The sequence below is a fragment of the Aspergillus brasiliensis genome (genome assembly GCF_001889945.1).
Source record: "Aspergillus brasiliensis CBS 101740 unplaced genomic scaffold ASPBRscaffold_4, whole genome shotgun sequence".
NCBI lineage: Eukaryota > Fungi > Ascomycota > Eurotiomycetes > Eurotiales > Aspergillaceae > Aspergillus > Aspergillus brasiliensis.
In genome coordinates this window covers 997,923-1,015,964 of record NW_027137445.1, presented here as the reverse complement: position 1 = coordinate 1,015,964, position 18,042 = coordinate 997,923, and the positions used below count along the sequence as shown (strand labels likewise).

General features: G+C 49.5%; 8 protein-coding genes and 1 non-coding gene across 9 annotated transcripts; 2 read left to right on the top strand and 7 right to left on the bottom strand.

Moving 5' to 3' along the window:
* Positions 1 to 460: 460 nt before the first annotated feature.
* ASPBRDRAFT_503137 (uncharacterized protein) lies at positions 461 to 2,435 on the bottom strand. The gene is made up of 2 exons (XM_067626517.1): positions 2,387 to 2,435; positions 461 to 2,331 (listed from the first exon to the last, which is right to left on the bottom strand). The coding sequence occupies exon 2, from the start codon at positions 2,040 to 2,042 to the stop codon at positions 618 to 620; it is 1,425 nt and encodes a 474-aa protein (XP_067480661.1). The 5' UTR covers positions 2,043 to 2,331; positions 2,387 to 2,435; the 3' UTR covers positions 461 to 617.
* Positions 2,436 to 3,234: 799 nt separating this feature from the next.
* On the top strand, positions 3,235 to 5,140 carry ASPBRDRAFT_194362 (GMC family oxidoreductase; the record flags this gene model as incomplete). Its single annotated transcript, XM_067620742.1, has 2 exons — positions 3,235 to 3,474; positions 3,527 to 5,140. 2 exons carry the CDS (start codon positions 3,235 to 3,237, stop codon positions 5,138 to 5,140), a joined length of 1,854 nt encoding a protein of 617 aa, XP_067480660.1.
* A 674-nt stretch (positions 5,141 to 5,814) lies between these two features.
* Positions 5,815 to 6,358, bottom strand: ASPBRDRAFT_194361 (uncharacterized protein; the record flags this gene model as incomplete). Its single annotated transcript, XM_067620741.1, has 3 exons — positions 5,815 to 5,825; positions 5,882 to 5,949; positions 6,012 to 6,358. 3 exons carry the CDS (start codon positions 6,356 to 6,358, stop codon positions 5,815 to 5,817), a joined length of 426 nt encoding a protein of 141 aa, XP_067480659.1.
* A 1,628-nt stretch (positions 6,359 to 7,986) lies between these two features.
* Positions 7,987 to 8,378, top strand: ASPBRDRAFT_64154 (uncharacterized protein; the record flags this gene model as incomplete). The annotated part of the gene is made up of 1 exon (XM_067628455.1): positions 7,987 to 8,378. Exon 1 carries the CDS (start codon positions 8,031 to 8,033, stop codon positions 8,376 to 8,378), a length of 348 nt encoding a protein of 115 aa, XP_067480658.1. The 5' UTR covers positions 7,987 to 8,030.
* Positions 8,379 to 9,037: 659 nt separating this feature from the next.
* On the bottom strand, positions 9,038 to 9,109 carry ASPBRDRAFT_t112. Its single transcript has one exon. It is a non-coding gene; the product is annotated as a tRNA-Arg (tRNA).
* Positions 9,110 to 9,329: 220 nt separating this feature from the next.
* Positions 9,330 to 10,372, bottom strand: ASPBRDRAFT_28650 (uncharacterized protein; the record flags this gene model as incomplete). The annotated part of the gene is made up of 2 exons (XM_067622542.1): positions 9,330 to 10,151; positions 10,208 to 10,372. 2 exons carry the CDS (start codon positions 10,370 to 10,372, stop codon positions 9,330 to 9,332), a joined length of 987 nt encoding a protein of 328 aa, XP_067480657.1.
* A 1,820-nt stretch (positions 10,373 to 12,192) lies between these two features.
* ASPBRDRAFT_28649 (uncharacterized protein) lies at positions 12,193 to 13,989 on the bottom strand (the record flags this gene model as incomplete). Its single annotated transcript, XM_067622541.1, has 3 exons — positions 12,193 to 13,266; positions 13,333 to 13,800; positions 13,861 to 13,989. The coding sequence occupies 3 exons, from the start codon at positions 13,987 to 13,989 to the stop codon at positions 12,193 to 12,195; spliced, it is 1,671 nt and encodes a 556-aa protein (XP_067480656.1).
* A 288-nt stretch (positions 13,990 to 14,277) lies between these two features.
* ASPBRDRAFT_148991 (uncharacterized protein) lies at positions 14,278 to 16,099 on the bottom strand. Its single transcript, XM_067619296.1, has 4 exons — positions 15,720 to 16,099; positions 15,222 to 15,664; positions 14,982 to 15,151; positions 14,278 to 14,914 (listed from the first exon to the last, which is right to left on the bottom strand). Exons 1-4 carry the CDS (start codon positions 16,048 to 16,050, stop codon positions 14,593 to 14,595), a joined length of 1,266 nt encoding a protein of 421 aa, XP_067480655.1. The 5' UTR covers positions 16,051 to 16,099; the 3' UTR covers positions 14,278 to 14,592.
* A 191-nt stretch (positions 16,100 to 16,290) lies between these two features.
* On the bottom strand, positions 16,291 to 17,877 carry ASPBRDRAFT_73810 (FAD-binding oxidoreductase; the record flags this gene model as incomplete). The annotated part of the gene is made up of 4 exons (XM_067629227.1): positions 17,620 to 17,877; positions 16,923 to 17,556; positions 16,480 to 16,900; positions 16,291 to 16,420 (listed from the first exon to the last, which is right to left on the bottom strand). The coding sequence occupies exons 1-4, from the start codon at positions 17,839 to 17,841 to the stop codon at positions 16,291 to 16,293; spliced, it is 1,407 nt and encodes a 468-aa protein (XP_067480654.1). The 5' UTR covers positions 17,842 to 17,877.
* Positions 17,878 to 18,042: the final 165 nt, after the last annotated feature.

The following is an 18,042-nucleotide window of genomic DNA, read 5'->3' as shown; positions in this document are numbered from 1 at the left end:
ATTCCACATCCAGGTCAAACCTCATCTGTAGGAAACCAGCCAACACTATCTTCTCAAGAGAATAGAACCAATACAGCGACCACACCAACCACTTTCCTGAACGGCACATTCCCACTGTCTCCTATTCAATACATAATGCCCCTGACGTTGTAGCATGACCTCTCCACTAATGCAGAAGAAGTCGGTTGGAGTCCTTCGGTTTCCGACTCCATTAATGTGCCGATGGCGGAGTATGTAGTATGTTTGACGCTGTTACATAGACTGACTAGTACTGAACAGTCATTTTGACTGCTTCGTTTGCGGCAGTATCAAATTGAGAGCACACACTTGGTACACAGGAAGAAGAGTGTTTGTGATTGTTCGTAGTTGTGGTATAATTTAGCGCAGCATGGTCCATTTAGGTTATGCTTTTTGCGGCAAATTGTACAGTTCTATAAAATCTATGTTATGTTATGAGCAGTGTTGATGAGAAGTGGCATACGTGAATGGTATTGGGCTTAATTGAAATGATATATGGGGATTAGATGAGCTAGTTGAAATTCTTTTCGATGAAACCTTATCAAGTGTGGAATGTATGGCTTTTTTGATTAACCGCCAGGAGGATGCCCAGATAAGTATCATAGTTCACAGTGGAAGGGATCAAATAGCCCTGGGGAGTTCAGCCATGTATGAGCTGTCGTTGCCGCGACTGACCGTTCATAGTCTTGGATTTGCTCATTAACCTTCTCCTTTGCGTACTTTGCATCATCCGGGATCTGAGCCGCCCATTTCCGTAGCGCTTCAAGCTCCCCTGCAAAGTGTAGGGATACGCCTTGCCCTATAGAGGCTTCCTTCTCCTTCGCGAACGCTGTTTTACCCCTCAAGCCCTCATTGCGTAGACGGTTTGTATCAGCCTCGATGACCATCTTGACTGCTTCGTAGAGTATTGCGCTCTGCTCCTCTCGGTAAAGATCACCTTGTAATCTCTTCACAGTGTCGGCATCGGCGTCCTTGGATTCTTCCTCTAACCATTTCCTAGTTCGTCTTATACTGTCCTGCAGTGACTTGAGCTCTTTATTAGCCTGACGGTATTCCAGGGCATTCAGTTTAAGCTCCCCCTCAACGAGCTCTTTGCTGTTTCTGCGATGAGACCGCCCTGCCTTCCAGAGCTCCATCCGGATTATCCACTCTTCGTTCTTGCTCTTCGCTGCAGCAAGTGATTTCTGCAGTCTGGAGATTGTGCGACTGCTCTCTTCCACGGAGATCATACACCTTCTCAATTGCGGTAAGATTTGCTTTGTGTCATTTCTGATATTGATAACGCATAAAGCCCTCAGTTGATTCACTTGGAATGCGATGCCATCGAAGTTGTCCGGCCATCCGTGCATTAGATACAGCCCCTTCTGATCCAAGTCTCCCGTGTCCCACCCAATGCCGCTATTTTCACCTCCGCCTGGCAATAATTCGAGTTCCCGGTACCATCGGGCGATATCCTGCAAGACGTCGCCAGCAGGTCGGCTGGGAAGGTGCTCAAAGCTATTTTCGTTGTTGCTCTGGGGCGCTTCATTCGGCTCGTCGTTCAGCGCAGGATCGTAGCTCCACTCGTCCTCCGGATGAGGTATCCAGATGCGGTGCTTCCGTGCATCATAAATGATAACACTTGTATGGTTTCCCATCAGTGATAACGCCGTCATCCAGGGACGCATGTATGGCCCGTCTTCATCCTCATAGTCACCCCCGTCTGAGGGGCCAAGACATAACGGATCACGGGCTTCTTCAACGTGGGACTCCTTACGAAAGTCTGCGAAATTACCGCCGTCGAAAAAGCTCGTATTCGCTGTAATGTCTGAATCCACGTAAGGGAGGATGCTGTAGAGGTAGATGATGGCGGGGTCCAGCCCGTGTTTCTCGTACACAGGGCGCATCTTGGTGATGTCGTGGGGTCCATTTTGGATCGCCTTAGTTTCAAAGTACCGCATTTGTGAGAGGGTCTCGTAAATCTCGAGCATCAACTGCGCGACTTCGTGTAGGTTGGCCTTTTGAGATTGCGAAATTTCGGCCATGGTGGGCTTCCTGCTGAGAACACGGATGGCTATGGGGGTAATCGTAAGAGGAAACCTCGAAGGGGTACTTGGTAACGCGGACTGGGCTAACTGAATCCTGAGAGATAATCGGATGCCAGGCGCGTGAGGATAGGTCAAACCGCTACCTTTGCGTCCGACTGGCCATTATTTATGGCTTGAAAAAGCCTCATCGCTGGAACCATTGGCCAGTTGTGAATCGTGGCCTGCATTCCTTGCGTCGTTGCTGCCTCGCCGCTGCCTGGACCCTTGCTTTGGTGCCTGGTAGTGCCTAGACCGTCGATACTAAGATCATTCATACCATATTTTATAGGCAGGGATAATACCTTTCAAGTTATTCATTGCGGCTTATTTACCATCTTTCTCCCTTTTGGGGCCCGGTTGAATGCCGATTGTGCATTCTGTTTCCCCTCTCAACAGCTTTCGAGAGCAAAGGCCTGAATTCGTCACCACTGCCTTGTTGCTGAAGGCCTGCCTGGTATCACACTAATCTCTTATAGTCGTTTGAAAAAAGATGTGCTGGTAGTCTTCGCTGTCGACATGCAAATAGCGACCCTTGTGATACAATTCCGAAGTATCATGTCAGGAGGAATGATAAAATACAGAAGATGGTGCTCACATATCTCTTTCCCAACGCCCCCTGGAGATAAGCAAATGAATAGCTAATTCAACTCCGTTTTTGCTAGCTTTGAACTTCGCACATTAGTCAGTGCATGCTTCTAATGTTGAAAGAGATCACAGAATTCGTGAGAGAAGACCTCCTTGGTAATCAAGTTGTGCTGGGATTTTGCTGCTTTTTCAAAAAATACCTGTTGCTTGCTTTGCAACCTCAGTATCTGAATGGTATCTGGTGCATGGTCCTCAAAGGGTTAGTGTTGCCTCCAAGACGAATTGGGCGATCCTTGCTCGGTGCAGATTGCTGACGATAAGCGCCACAGCTGCATAAGCCGGGTTTACCTTGAGCTCGTGGACAACGATGTCCAGTAACTTCAAACTCAGCAGCCACATCTGACAAAGTCAGTCGGTCTCTCGTATCAATCCGAGCCGTGACCCCGCCTTGCTTACCCTCGACTGCTCCAAGCGCCGATTGAGGTGGCTGAGCTATAATATAAATGGGACCTAGTACCCGGCTGTTCTGCTCACCTCCTGAGAATCATTATACAAGTCCACGATCATGACAAGAGATACTTCATCTTTATTCGACATCCAGCCAGAGTACGACTATGTTGTCGTTGGGGGAGGAACGGCTGGGTTGGTTGTGGCCAGCCGATTGACCGAAGACCCCGCAGTCAGCGTTTTGGTTCTGGAAGCTGGAAGCGATCGTGTTGACGATCCCCGTATCGCAGCCCCTGGCCTGTCAGCCAGTACCTACTTTGATCCTGAATTCGACTGGTGTCTGATAAGCGAACCTCAGGTAAGAATTCCAGTCATTCCATTAGTTGCTCACTCACACTAATATGGCACAGGAAGCTCTTAATGGCCGACGCCTTGCTCAGTCCCGCGGCCGAACTCTAGGAGGCTCATCGGCGATCAACATGGGTATGGCAATCTACCCAAGCCGTAGCGATTTTGATTCATGGGAGCAACTGGGAAATCCGGGCTGGAACTGGAAGTCTCTGTCTACCTACATGCGAAAATCGCAGACATTCATCCCGCCATCGGATGAGATTCGTAACCAGCTATCGCTAGGCTATGTTGACCCAACTGTTCAAGGAACCGATGGTCCCTTACAGGTATCATTCGGCGATGGGCCTTTTCCGGCATTCACTGCCGCCTGGCCCCGGACCTTCGAGGCTTTGAACTATCGGCTCACAGGAGACCCAATGTCGGGTCAGGCCAAGGGTGCCTTTTGTAATCCCGCTACTATTCACGGGACCTCACGGACTCGTAGTCATGCGGGCGTCGCATATTACACTCCAGAAATAGCGCAACGCTCTAATCTCCGAGTCATTACCCAAGCATTTGTGGAAAAGATTTTGCTCAGCAAAACAATTTCCGTCGATGACTGTCAAACTGTCGCAACGGGTATCCAATTCCGGGGGAATGATGGAACTCAACGAACAGTGGCCGCAAAAGCAGAGGTTATCCTGGCAGCTGGCACAATCAAGACGCCGCATCTGCTAGAGCTTTCAGGCATCGGTGACGCCAAGCGTCTGCAAGAACATAATATCGATATTGTCGTCGACAATCCTAATGTAGGTGAGAACCTGCAAGAACATGGTTTTGTTCCATTCACCTGGGAGGCTGCCGACGGCCAAATCACCGGAGAAGCCTTACGCGACCCTGAGGTAGCCAAAGCCGCTATGGAAGCGTGGCAGTCTTCAGGAGCTGGACCATTAGGTTCCCACCCACTAGCTTCGGCTTTCATGACACTCCCAGAGCTAGAAAATGGCGAGCTATCTGGCCTCATAAGAAAGCACCTGAACGAGGAAGGCTCAGCTAGACAAACCGCGCAGTATCGTATCCTCCGCCAACTTCTCGAAGATGACGACGAGCCAACAGGCCAGTATACGCTCGCACCATTCCAGATGACCCCGGACAAGGGCTCCGATGCTCAAGGTACCTTTAGCATGTTAGAGCCAGGAAACTACGTTAGTATAGTGGCCATCTTGAACAGGCCATTTTCCCGAGGTTCAGTGCACTTGGCCTCCTCAGACCCAGCAAAACTGCCGACCTTCGATCCTCGTATGCTGTCACATCCACTCGACCTGGAGCTACAAGCGCGTCATGTTACATGGCTTGAGACGCTCGCAGCTACAGAGCCCATGGCATCGCTACTGAAGCCCAACGGCCGTCGACTGCATTATCCGACGCGCGTGACAAGCTTGGAAACCGCGCGTGAGCTGACGCGGGACCGCCTACTATGTCATTATCACGTTTGTGGAACAGCAGCTATGATGCCACGGGAGATTGGAGGTGTGGTCGACGATCGGTTGAGGGTATATGGGTGTAAGAATCTGCGCGTGGTGGACGCCAGCGTGATTCCGTTGATCCCTCGCGGGAATATACAGACGACAGTGTATGCTGTGGCGGAAAAGGCTGCTGATATTATCAAGGAAGACAGATTGGGTTCATTGTGATGGGAATGCTCTCATGGTATGGGACTTACTATGAAGGGGAGTGACCAGTCGTCCACGAGGGTGTGCCATGGTTGATGCTGCAACGGAGAAACGCCCATAGAAGACACCTATATATCACTCAATGATTCGTTTACGGAAGAAATATAGGCGTTAGTTATGGAATTTGAGATAACTGCCCTTTCTCTGATGGTTTCCTGTCATGCTGAGTGAAAGGGAAGAGGAAGAAGTTTCCGTAAAGCAGTAGCCAGAAAGAACCACATCAATCACCTGACCTGCAGTAGCCAGAGCCGTATTCCACATACAATCTTCATTAGTATTTCACGCCTTCCGCGTTCGTCGGTTTTATAGACTGAAAGTTTGTATTATAATCCATGATCCAAGCGGGCCATTCATTACCTCTCAATATGTCGATATGTCATCAACTATACTACGGGCACATGAGTCTCATGATGTCATGCCATTTGCATATTCAGCTAAGCCCACAGATATAATACAAACATAAGAAAGTGATCAATCATGACTCGTAACTCGTCGGCGCGAAGAACAAAGCAATATCCGAAATAAAGGATAAACCATAGAATAGAAATACATGCTAAGAATGATAATCATCATAAATCAACCTGTCAGATCCTCCACTAGTGATAAACCATCGTATTGACTACTGGGGGAGAGTTTCACACATGTCCTGTTAACCTTTGGTCAGTGTCATTGCATACACAAATATAAGAATCGACCACATACTTCCCAACGGCTTCGCCCTCTTCGTAATCGACTTCACCTGATCCTGCTTCATCTTTGCCGCACGAGCCCTACATTCTGATATTAGTCTGCCTGTCCGGGAAATGATAACACTGTTCAAGAAACCACTCACTCCATCTTCGCTTCCTCATCCAGCCTTCTCACATGTTCTCTCGCCTCACGCACCGCCCGTTTCGAAGCAATCAGGGCTCGATCGGCTTCGCGCTCAGCAGCTTCTGCGCGAGAGACCTGTTCTTTGGCGGCTAGAATGGAAGGGTCTTCGTTCTTTCTGCTGTGGCCGAAGAGGGAGTGGTTGTGGTGGCGGGAGGAGGAAGGGGAAACGCTAGAGGATGACGAGCGATGGGAATGGGAGCCGGAGGAGCGGTGGGAGTGACGACGAGAGCGAGAGGATGTAGTATTGGGATCGTCGATACTGCTCCGGTCGGAGCTGGAGTGGGAGGAGTGGTGGAAAAGAGGCATGTTGGTTAGTTCAATAGTAATCTTGGTAGCTTGGAAGTAGAGTATGGTTGAGCAATTGAGGCGAGTGTCCGGTTCAGTGGGTATGAAGATGGAAATGTAAGTGGTTGGGATGGAGGTCGTTGTGATGATATAGCTTCCTCTTCTCCAAAGACTACTGTGAATCAAGGGCATACGTAAGTGGCGATTAGCACAAAACGGTGTAGAGAGCTTAATTAATTAGTCGATGATGATAGGGTGTTGTGGAATGAGACGTCTCGTTGATCGTTGGAGGAATTCAATGATGCCCACGTGGTGTGAATGTTTACCCCAGGAATGAGAGGATAGATAGGAGCCATGGTACAAGGGATGACGATATGCTGGGCGACATAAACAATGCCAGTGGATGTGTGTTCCCGCGATGATGTCAAAGGCACCGTTGTCCCGTCCCGATAATTAGTGAAGTTTGGGGGGTTATTGGTCGCAGATCTGCGGTGACATCAGATCCGTCGGCGGACGTGGCATCGCAAATATGAGCCAGCAAGGGGCGATGTTGTCTCACTGCAATATGTCTTGATAATTACTTAGTGGATGAGGAGGAAGCTTTTGTCTGTTCATGTGCACTACTCATAGCTGGATGTAGCTGCAGAATGGGGATTCGGCCTTACAACGCTAGATAATAGTGGCTGCTTAGCAGATGCTTGAGCCTATCCTTCTCCGCAGTCCAACATAGGTTTACTATCCTGTGGAGAATAGTATCCTGCGTATGAGTTATCCGTCTTATCTTCTCGACTCTGGGTTCTCGTGAATCACGACAACACTAGTGTCGCTATTCTTGGGGTCGCGTGTCTCTAATCAAGGCTCTCGCAGAGCACTTGATAATCGCAGATGGCACTTAGAGCGACGGTGTTTGCAGGTATCTCGACCTTATGATCTCTGATAGTTCATGGTTGTCGTGTCGTTCACTGCAGCACGCTCGCCAACTGCTCTCGTTGTCGCACACCAGGAATCACCATAGCTTCGATTAGATGCAGTTTATCCTGCACGTAGTCAGTTTATTAGTAAGGGCTCTTGGAAATATTTTCTGATATTCAGACTTAACAGTCGGAAAATAAATGATACGCGATCAGTTTGTACTGTCTGACCTAAAAGTATAGGTTGTGCGATGGTTATCGCAGGTGACGATTCACTGAGTCTAATGAGCAGCCTTACGGCCTAGTTCTTCAGGCTAGTAAGCAAAGCACTCAATAAAGGCTAGAACCTCAGGGAAAAACATCACGCTTTCATGGTCAATGTCTATCTAGAAAGAGATCCCATCGGTTTACCCACCCTATTTTCAGGTGCAGAGCCTGCTAACTGGCTGTAGCTTATTAATCAGATCAAACTACTTACCTATCAACATCGTCAAAGAAGCATATAAAAAGCCTTTAATACGGTGATGGCTAACCTGGACAGCAATATAGACGAAATGACTATCATATCTCCCCGTTCAAATTCAACGCCCGGCTGATTTCATGAGCTAATCAATACCACTACGAAGAAATATCACAATGACGACTCAACCACCTCTGATGCAGCCATGATCAGTCGACGTGCCATTCAGGAGACGTCAACCCCATCCTCTCCTAAAACCGTTTCTCCTCAATAATCCCAACTCATAATTCTATCAAGCACATCTTGAACACTACATCCCAAAATGGCCTCACCCAAAGCCATCATCCTCGCCATCATCTTCTACTACATGCTCCTCCATCCCAAAAAGCCGAAAAAGTCCTCCTCAAATAACTTCCTCCTCGCAATTCTCTTCATATTCACCATATTCACCCTCTTCACAACCTGCCTCGCAGACCACAGCGACACAAAAGTAACCAACACCACCGTGGTCTACGACTGGGAGACACCGGATCAGAACCTCACGGTGATTTGGGATATAGATAATGCCGAGACGGTGAACGTCTATGGGGACAATGGAGTCATGGTTCATCCTGTGAGGATGATTATAATCCCGAGTGTTGTGGTCGCTGGGGTGTTTTCTCTTTTGTGAGGGGGTGGATGTGGGATTCTATTTCAAGTTTGGTTTTGATTGGGTTGCTAGATTTTGATATTTTCTTTCGTGCTGTTTGGTTCATATTTGGAGTAAGTAGCTAGATAGGTGGTTTTGGTCTTGCTGTTTAGCTACTATATATTAGAGTCCGGGTGTTAGAATTATAGCTATGGGACTGCAGGAATTCAGTTCGGTTCTTCCTTTGCTATCCAGCTCTATTGTAAGCTTTGTTTCAAGGTGTGTGTGTGGATAGAACAAGGAGTGCTAGTAACCACCAGTTAGTAATAGTTGAATGGTGCTATAGAAATATATTTCCCGAGAGGTGACACCAAGCACCACTAAACACTGAAGATAATCATACCATGCAAGTAGCACCCCACCCACCCTACACGAGAACGCATCATCCTAACCCAGGAACGGCCCCAAAAGAACTTCATCCTTCCTTGGCATTGCTTGAAAGATAATATCTAATCAGGGGGTATGCAGTGCAATGCAGTAGTCACTAGTCTCACCTCAGCAAAAAGCGAATGCCAAGACAGGTGGGTCCGAAAACCTCGAAGCTCCGCCGCGCAGTGCAGAATTTGGGTCGATATCCACATTTACACACAACTATCCCAATGCAGGCAGAGATTTTTTACAAAGCAAAAAAGGAAAAAAGATGACCGACGCAGGACTCGAACCTGCAATCTCTTGATCCGTAGTCAAGCGCCTTACCATTGGGCCAGCCGGCCTTGTTGAATACAGAGAATCATATAGGGGCTTATATTTCAAGCGGACACATGAATTCGTGCTAACTATTCATATGGATAAAATCACATGGGTATGTATGCTATGCTGCATTGGATATCATGAACATCGAATCAGAACAAAAGGAAATGCTGTAATGTACAGTTGAACGTGAGGTGGAAAGAGAGTAGGAAAGAAAAAAAAAGAGAGACAGAGAGAGAGAGATCATTGGCGAGCGTCAGGTTCCTGATCGCTGTATGGTTCAAAAAGGGCTTCCTTTTCGGAGGTCGGCTCGCCGTCTTCGATTTCAATGATGGGGATATTCTGTTGTTGGCGGTTTGCCGCGCATAGGTAGATGGAGATGATGAGACGACCCAGCAGGAATCCAACCACGCAGGCAACCCCACCAGCCATGATACCCATCAGGGCGGGGAGGATGACCGGACGTGCGATCTTCATGATGCTTTGTTCACGTCCAGTCCAGAAGAAGTGGCCGCTCTGGCTTGAGGGATAGTACTTGTTGGAGGACGGGCGGCGGTGCGGGCGAGAGTCGGAGGATCCGGCGGTCTTGTGAGGGTGCTCGTGTGCGTGCCCATGTTCATGTTCATGCTCATGCTTCGGGTATTCTGGCTTGACGCAGTTCTTGACGGCCTCCTTTGCAGTGTTGTAGTATGTTTCGAGTTGCTCCTTCCAGGCCTTCATTTGCCATACACGGTTTCCATGACCGTAGTCGCGGCTACCATTCGGGTCGATCATCGCAAGCTGCAGACCACCCTGGGGATCTCGGATCAGACTGATCGCGATTGTGTTCTGCGTGGCAGGTTGACCGTGCTGGTCGAAGAGGCGGAGCTTGAGGTAGTAGATATCGCCCAGACCTGCGCCGGGACGAGCAGGCAGCGGCCGTACATCCAAAGCATACGACACCTGAACCGGCTGAACGAATGACTCCCACTTGCGATCTGCGGTAAACTGCATCGGTACGGTAGCTGGGAAGAGGGGTTGTTGGTTGGCTCGAAGGGTGCCATTTTGGGTGGAGAAATCGATGGTCTATCGGGAGTTGTTAGTATGGATAATCGCGACTATACTGAGACACCGATACATACCAGTTGTGAAAGAGAGTCGAAGGATTCCGTGCAAGTCGAGTCGGAGAAAGCGCAGGGAATAGCAGGAAGGTTGATTTGGTGAGAGCCACCAGTGGAATGCAGCTGAGCCACAGGCAGAGCCGCGGCGGCAGCAGTGGTGATGCACAAGGCAAGACGAAACAACATGATGGTGGACGGATGGGTTGTTGATGAAAGAGTGACAGGCAGTCAGATGAACTGGTAAAGAATGACCGAGTCGCGCGGGGGAAAACCTTATAGAAGTACTAAAGAGAGACAAGAGAGCCACGGCTGAGGAACTAATGCAGACTGAAGAGCGACCGGGCGAAGCATATAAAAGCGTGCAAATCGTCCACCATGACAACATCCAGCGCTAACCGGAGGGGCCGAAAGTGATTGGGTCAGTGCCACTTGCAAGAACTCAAAATTTCACCATGACCAGCACCAAAGGAGTAAAGAGGATGAAGCTAAGCTAAGGCTGAGCGACCCTGATGCACCGAGTGAGTGCAGTGGATGGGCTGCTCCGCCCGTTCTGATTGATCGCGCGGATCGTCTGCTCGCGACGGAAGCGACGCCGTCCAACACAGCCTCGCCGTCCTGTTGGTTTCATGGTTTGCCCTTTTGGGGGCCAGGCACCCTTCGCTTCCTTTGACACTCTTCTTTCACAGTTTGACTATAGGAAAACGCCAAACCGCCCCCAAGATATACCATCCCCGTCAGCCACGTTGATGCAATACAGCGATCGTCTATTCGAAACATCCAGAAAAGCGACCGATCTTCACTTCCACCACGAAGCACACTCGGGTTATGGAACAACGGCGCTCAAAACACCGCCCTCCGCCCCAAATCGCTAGTTATTAGCACATGCTCTCTCTTTGGGTCTACAGAAGTTGGTCCAGTGGCTATTCCTGGCCTGCTGTCTTGGATTTAGCGTGAGACAGTCAGGGTCCACTTTACACGCGATGAACCCTTGGGTTCCAGTCACACCACTCGTCGACAGGAATCTACCAATGGCAAAAGCCTCACTGGACCCCACGGGCCATTGAGACATAAACGGACCAGCCAATGCAGTCAGAGGCATGGGAAGCTTAGCAACGAGGTTATCGAGGGTGGTCCCCAGCGTGGCTGGCTGGCTGGTTGGCAGTAAGACACGGGTGGTCTCCCCTGGGCAACTCCCCCTGACACTTTACCAATGGCCTCGCTCGTCGGCCTATTCCGACCGTGTAGGTGCAGCATAAAGAATGGGAAGATTGATAGAAAATTCTGTCTGCCGATCATCTAACCAATTTACTAACTATTGACCTGACTCCCTCCGCCCCTTTGTCTTGCCGACTGTCCCCCCGAAAATCCCCCGACATTCTCTTATGTCCGACGCTTTTCTGATCGCGAATCTGCCTACCGACGGACTCCGCGGCGACCGCCTAGGCAGCCGTGGATATCTCCAACCACAATTGGTCGTCGGGATGTCGCTGGTACTGGGTAGCTTGCAGGCACCAAACATAACTTTTTTCTTTTTTCGGTTGCTAAGTATCCAATTACCGTTACGGTGCCTCAATTAGCATGTGGAATCCCCGTTAATAGCGGACATGCCGACTGGCACGTCTCAAGTCAAGCTCTTCATTTGCCCGGACCAAGCATTCTAGCGCGAGCGCTAGCGGAAACATTGCTGCTATTTTTACGATCACTAACTGCTATCAACGGTGGTCTGAAAATTGCCCATGTCTCAGTGCAATTAGAGACTATCCACCGCACAATTGGATCAGTCCCAGTGCCTGAATTTTGGCAGAATCGGAGTTGTTCAGATGCGGCTCAACACCACGCTGATCATCAGCAGTAACCGATTGTGGTTGTATTTGCAGTCTCCAACTGTATCATAAGCGCTAATAGCCGTACGGAACATGCAGGGCTCAGTTTTAACCGGTAGCAGAATTGAATGGGGGCGAACTGTGGAAAAAGTCGGAATAACCCTCTCACAGGCACAAGGCTCTTCATCCAGTGATGTTCCACCAGAACCGACACCGATCCGTGTTGACAGGATCCGAAGTCATCGCGATATCTTGCAGTCCCAGGTTCATAACTCGTCTATCTTTCGCATATTCCTCCCACTTCGTGGAATTGTTTTCGACCGAAGAGGGAATGCCTTGCTTCACAAATGTAATGATATAGTCTTGCATTGTCAACGCGAGACTTTCGTTGAACATACCCACTGCCGCAGCTGGCTGGGAATGGTCATAAAAATTGAAGGCCACGTCTTGGGCATGCAACCCCGGTGGCACACTGAATACCGACGCGTACGCGGTGTCGAACACTGCATCGAGGTAGACGTTCTTGCACTGAAAGTATGCATCGCTTATGAAGACAGATGTCCGCTCCAAGGGACTGCTATATCCCAAAGCTCCCGAGGATGAAGTGTTGTAAATCGGGGGATACCAATCTTGGACGATGCGATTCACAGTTTCGGGCGCTAGACCTGGGACATACGTCTCGATAATGGATGGAAAGGCAGAACTGTTCACGCCAGCTGGTGGGGTGAAACTCAGCCCTTCATGGGTCGTGTGGCTTGTCATCACGCGGACGTTCTTCCATTTGAAATTGGGATTCAGCAGAATCCGGCTGGGGAAATCCGTTATGAAGCTCGTGTCGACGACTGGCCCATAGGTGAAGGTTCCGTAGAGAGACGTGGTGGCTATCTGGTAGGCATTCGCAGCGATCAGCTGATCTGACGGGAGTTGACGTGCTTCTTCCACAGAGGTCACGTTCAGTAAGTCCAGAAATTGTTGTAGACTCGACTTCTGCAGTTCCACCGATTGGGCGTACCACCCTGGACTTTGGATGATAGCCTGCTGAAAAGGTAGCTCTCCCTCCCTCTCATTGCCCCCATACGCTGCCAACTGATGGACAACAGAAGCGCCTCCAGCAGACTCACCCATGACCGTCACCCGATCAGAATCTCCGCCAAACAGACCGATATACTTCTTCACCCACTCCAAGGCCAGTCGCTGATCATACAGCCCAGCATTACCCATGCCCTCGCCATCTGATAACCACCCAAATGCTCCGAGCTACGCACGTCAGCGATAACAAACCAAACCAATCCCAAAACAATTATTGGTTGGGGGACCACTCACGCGGTAATTCGCACTAACATAGACAAATTCCTCCCCAGTCTCCAACCCCCTCTCCAAGAGCCCCGTGGGCAACACCTCCGTCTTGTCGCCATTCACAAAACCTCCCCCAGTGAACCAAACCAGCACCGACGCAGCCCCAGATGATCCCTCAAAAACACTCTTGGGCACCACCACATCTAAGAACAGACAATCCTCCGTGATCCTTGAATCCGCAGGCGGCCAGACAATTGGATAATCGCTCACATTATCAGATCCATTGAACGGGGTGCCCGTCAGAACGGCTTCGAGGAATGGAATCGTGATTTCTGGTGACCATACGGGGATTCCCTGGGGACAGACGCGTCCGACGGAACCAGTTTGGATATGGGTTCTGTTCACTGATGGAGGCAGTGGTGGGCGAAAGCGCTGATTAGATGTAGGCGGTGCGGCAAAGCGAATGTTGCTGAAGTTGTAGGCTTGGGTTGATTGCTGAGCAGATAAGTCAAGTTAGGATTTGAGTGTGAGTAGTTTGGTAAAGGCAGGGCTCACATCGAGGGAAAACGCCTGATGTAGTTCATATCCCAGATCTACGATGGGTAAGGATGTAGCATATGATAGGGAGATTGAACAGAGAAGACTGCCGAGGGGAAGTATGTAGCTTGTTTTGCCGAGATGCATTGTTGGTATCAGACAGCGGATAACGAACGGTATATTTGTGATACTATCGACTGGCAATCAATATTGTAGTCCGCTTACAATATTCGACGAAGATGAGCGAAACTGTGTGCTGTAGAATTCTTTGAAGAGCAAACTGATCAGATGATACTAACTCGAATAGACGGTGAGTCGTTATACTTCAATAGTATATGCCGACGTCGCATCATCCACAACTTTAATGACAGTTGACACTTGGCAGTCAGTCTCCTGCGTCTCGATCCAAAAATCGTGACAATTATATCTTAATCGACCTAGTTCAGCTAAGCCACTGAATTTATCTAGAAACCTAAGCATACTATCTATCGGAGATAGTTTCATTGTATTGGGAGATGTTTTCAGCCACTCCCATGCAACAACCACATCCGCAACCGAATTTATGCTTCCGAACGCGGAATGTCACCACCACCACACCCTCCGCGGTACCTTTTTAACTGATTAACTACCAGTTAGGTTCCTTCCGCATGTTATATCCGTCAGCAGCGCCACAAACACAATGCATTGACAGTTACAAATAATCCAAGACATAGATATAGTGACATTCCAATCACACCACACCACACCGATTTACAAATCATCCACCTCCCTAACTCCCCCTCCAACCATCATCATCCCATTCGACTCCACTGCACTCTCATCCCTCAGTTTCTCCGCGGTCTCTACCCCCCCAGCAGGAACCTTATACTCGAATCTCTTTCCCGGTGCCGGTGTCCTCCCACCGGGTAACTCATACGGAAAAGGTAACCACTGCGGCAAGAGACCCAGTTGCACGAGAACGGTCGCTTGGTCCCACGCGATGTGCTCGTGGTAGAGTCGGTCGCCGCGGATGTTGACTACGGAGGTGAAGGGGATGCGGAGGGGTTTGTGGGTGGGGGGGATACCTGGGATTCTATAGAATTATAAGAATGATTAAAATGAGGTTTTATGTAGGGGTGGGTTGGGTTGGGGGAACATACAACCAATCTACCTCTTTGTCATGGGTAAAGGAGAAGATGAATTCGTCTACGACGCGATCAATCCCCACCGTCCGACTGATGAGTTCTAAGGCGGTGTCGTCGGGATTGTTGAAGATGAAGTGGTGCAGGTAGAAGTTGCTGAGGTTGGTGCGGCCGATGCCGCCGGTCATCTATATCATCATCAGTATTCAGGATGAAATGGTTGATTCAATAGATGATGGTAGTAGGGGAATGGCCTACCGTCGGGATATGGTTCACATATGGTTCCTGAACCATCGTGGCCATGGTCTTCTCGACGGATCGCACATCGAATTCATAGTATGTGTGCTCGGCCCAGATCTTCTCCAGGTCGAAGTATGGTCCGTTGAGATGGGTTTTGAGAAACGTGAGTGATCGGGTATGTGCTACGCTGGCCGTGGAGTATCTGAAGTCTGGGTGGCCTGGGATGATGAACCCCGGGGAGGAGACTTCGGGGTAGATGTAGTAGTTGTTGCTACCGTTGATAGTAGTGGTGGTGGGTGTGCGGGATCCCGGGACGTGTGTGAGAGTTGGGGTAGATGGGGCATTAATGGGAGTGATCCAGGTGCTGTGGTATACTACTGCTGCAACGTGATTGGTGTCGTTGAGGTGGTTCAGCAGTGAGATCCTGAATGTCGGGGCGTAATCGGAAAAAGACCCGTAGACTGGAGGACTATATTAGTATTTGTGATGGGTAACTAGGAAGTGAAAGGTACACACCTAATAAGCCGAATTTCTGTTTGTTATCGCATTCAGGCAGGCTGCCTAATGCCGCTACTGCGCTATTGATCCTGTCTGAGAGGTGAGAAAGGCCTGCGCTGGGATCCAAGTCGAGCGTGATCTGCGCAACGGCATAGCTTTCCTCGGCCCATTTCTGCAGTGGTTCTGGGTCAAGACTGGTGTTTTTGCTTTGACATTCCGCCACATTTGCTGGCCGTATCAGGATCAGCCCGGGTCCGTGTCCGCATCGTGAAAGCGGGGGCTGAAGGACGATGTTGTCGCCCAGGTCTTTGCGCGGGGCGGATGGTAGAGATGTGGACTCGGAAGACATTATAATTGGGAAGTTTTGTATTACACGCGATGCTTTGAGATGAAAGTTATGCTACGGGGGACTGATGTTGATTTTGCGATCTTTGCTATCGGCACGGCGGAACGCGCCCCGCAGTCTGCGGGGTGAGATCCGAGATTCTGCGGCGGCAATTATCTCGGTTGTTCATTTGATTTGATTGTATTAGTCGGTCAAGGAATCATATTGATAACTAATTAGATTAAGAACCATGCATGAACTGATTCACCCCTGCAAATTGAACCATTGATTAAAAACATTGTTAGGGTCGGCCTCTGCTTTGATGGCCTTGAGACGGTCGACATTGTCGCCATACACGACCGACAGATCCTCATCAAAGGCGAAATTGATGTATCTATATTCAATTATACAAAGTTAGTTCGGCGAACGTATTATTCAAAAGATGGAACATACATAGCAGGTGAGTCCAATCCATCAGTAGACCGCCATATATCACGCATCTTGGACCCCCACTGTCTCGCGTCCGATTCGAGGCTATCGTCCGTGTACCACGCTATGGCCATCGCGTTGAAGTTGACCTTGGTTCTCCAGGGGAAAGCTGACGAATCCTGACCAGAAGATCGCGCTTTCTCGAGGGGATACGCCTCCAAGAGGACCAGACTTTGACCGGTGCCACTCAAAGACACAAACTCAACATATGCCTCCCAAGCCTCTTCCCAACTGCTGCTGACCATTCGGCCAAGTCCGGCAGAGTATGGAATCCGGTACCCATTATTCGCACAGGCAAGGCTGGGATCATCGACCCAGTGAGCGTACTCGGTTGCCATCGTGGTGTCGTTAGTCGGGCCTAGATCGAAGAAACACGAGTATGCAGCTCTCCCCTTCGTCTTCCGTACCATAGTAAAACAGAAACAGAGCAACGAATGGGGTATTGTCCGGTTCACCGGTTGTCATAAAATACAGATAGAAGCTCATCTCAGGTTCAAGGTCTATACTGTCGATTGCATCCACCAAGATCTCCAGCTTGTCGGCGTCAAAGACAAGTTGCCCGGCCCAGGCGGCTTTGCCAGAGTCTGAAACAGGGTATGATTTCATCTTGACCGACGTGACAATGCCAAAGTTAGGACCAGCACCTCGAAGCGCCCAAAAGAGATCCGTATCTTGAGGTGTGATGGTGTGCAGGCAGCCGTCCGCCATGACCAGGTTGAGAGACAAGATATTATCAATCCCGAGGCCGAACAGACCCATCAGGCTACCATATCCAGCGCCGAGAAGAGCGCCCAGAGCCCCGATACAGTTGCAATTGTTCGTTGGTACAAGGGCGTTATTCTCACATGAAGCCTCAATCACCTGGCCGACAGAAGCGCCACCTCCAACAACCACTTCACGTTTGTTGCTGCTAAAGGTGACTGCGTTCAGCTGCTTAAGATTAATGAGCAGTCCCTCTTCGTCGAGGTCAATTGTCTGTGACCACCCATGCCCGCCATTCTGGGCGAAAAACGAGATGTTATTCGAAGTGCAGTACGATACCTATTGTAGATTCTCCAATCAGCTGCTGCTTTCTTTTGGAAAAGTCAAAAACGAATAACCTACGATAGCGGCCACATCCTGCTCAGTAGCTGGTGTTACCACAACACCAGGCTCAGGTGCATTGGACTTGATCCAACGCTCGTATTTGGTTGCGTCCCAGTCAGCTATCACAGCCGAGTCTGATAGCTGAGGCCCCAAGTCATTGCAAACGTCTGCAAGATATAAGGCCCAGGGCTGATATCCAACAACCGATAGAAGAAGGACGAGTATGAATGGAGCTTTCATAATTAGCAATTCAGTCCTATCCCGTTAGAAAATTGCACAGTTTTATCCAAGCCGGCACACGGTCATCCTAGATCAGCAACAAGGTGTATACTTAAAGTAAGAAAGCGGCATTAGCAATCCGAACTAACGTCATCATTGCTAGATTTGCTACCCTCTCCGCGGTGCATCATTCGCACCCACTCAACAGAGGTTTATAGATAA

Bases quoted from the DNA above. Each gene is read 5' to 3' on its own strand.
- ASPBRDRAFT_148991 (XM_067619296.1), bottom strand. From the start codon at position 16,050: ATGTCTTCCGAGTCCACATCTCTACCATCCGCCCCGCGCAAAGACCTG. The intron at 15,665-15,719 runs GTGTGTACCTTT...ATAGTCCTCCAG, and splicing joins ACAGAAATTCGGCTTATTAG to TCTACGGGTCTTTTTCCGAT. The intron at 15,152-15,221 runs GTAGGCCATTCC...ATGATGATATAG, and splicing joins ATGTGAACCATATCCCGACG to ATGACCGGCGGCATCGGCCG.
- ASPBRDRAFT_503137 (XM_067626517.1), bottom strand. From the start codon at position 2,042: ATGGCCGAAATTTCGCAATCTCAAAAGGCCAACCTACACGAAGTCGCG.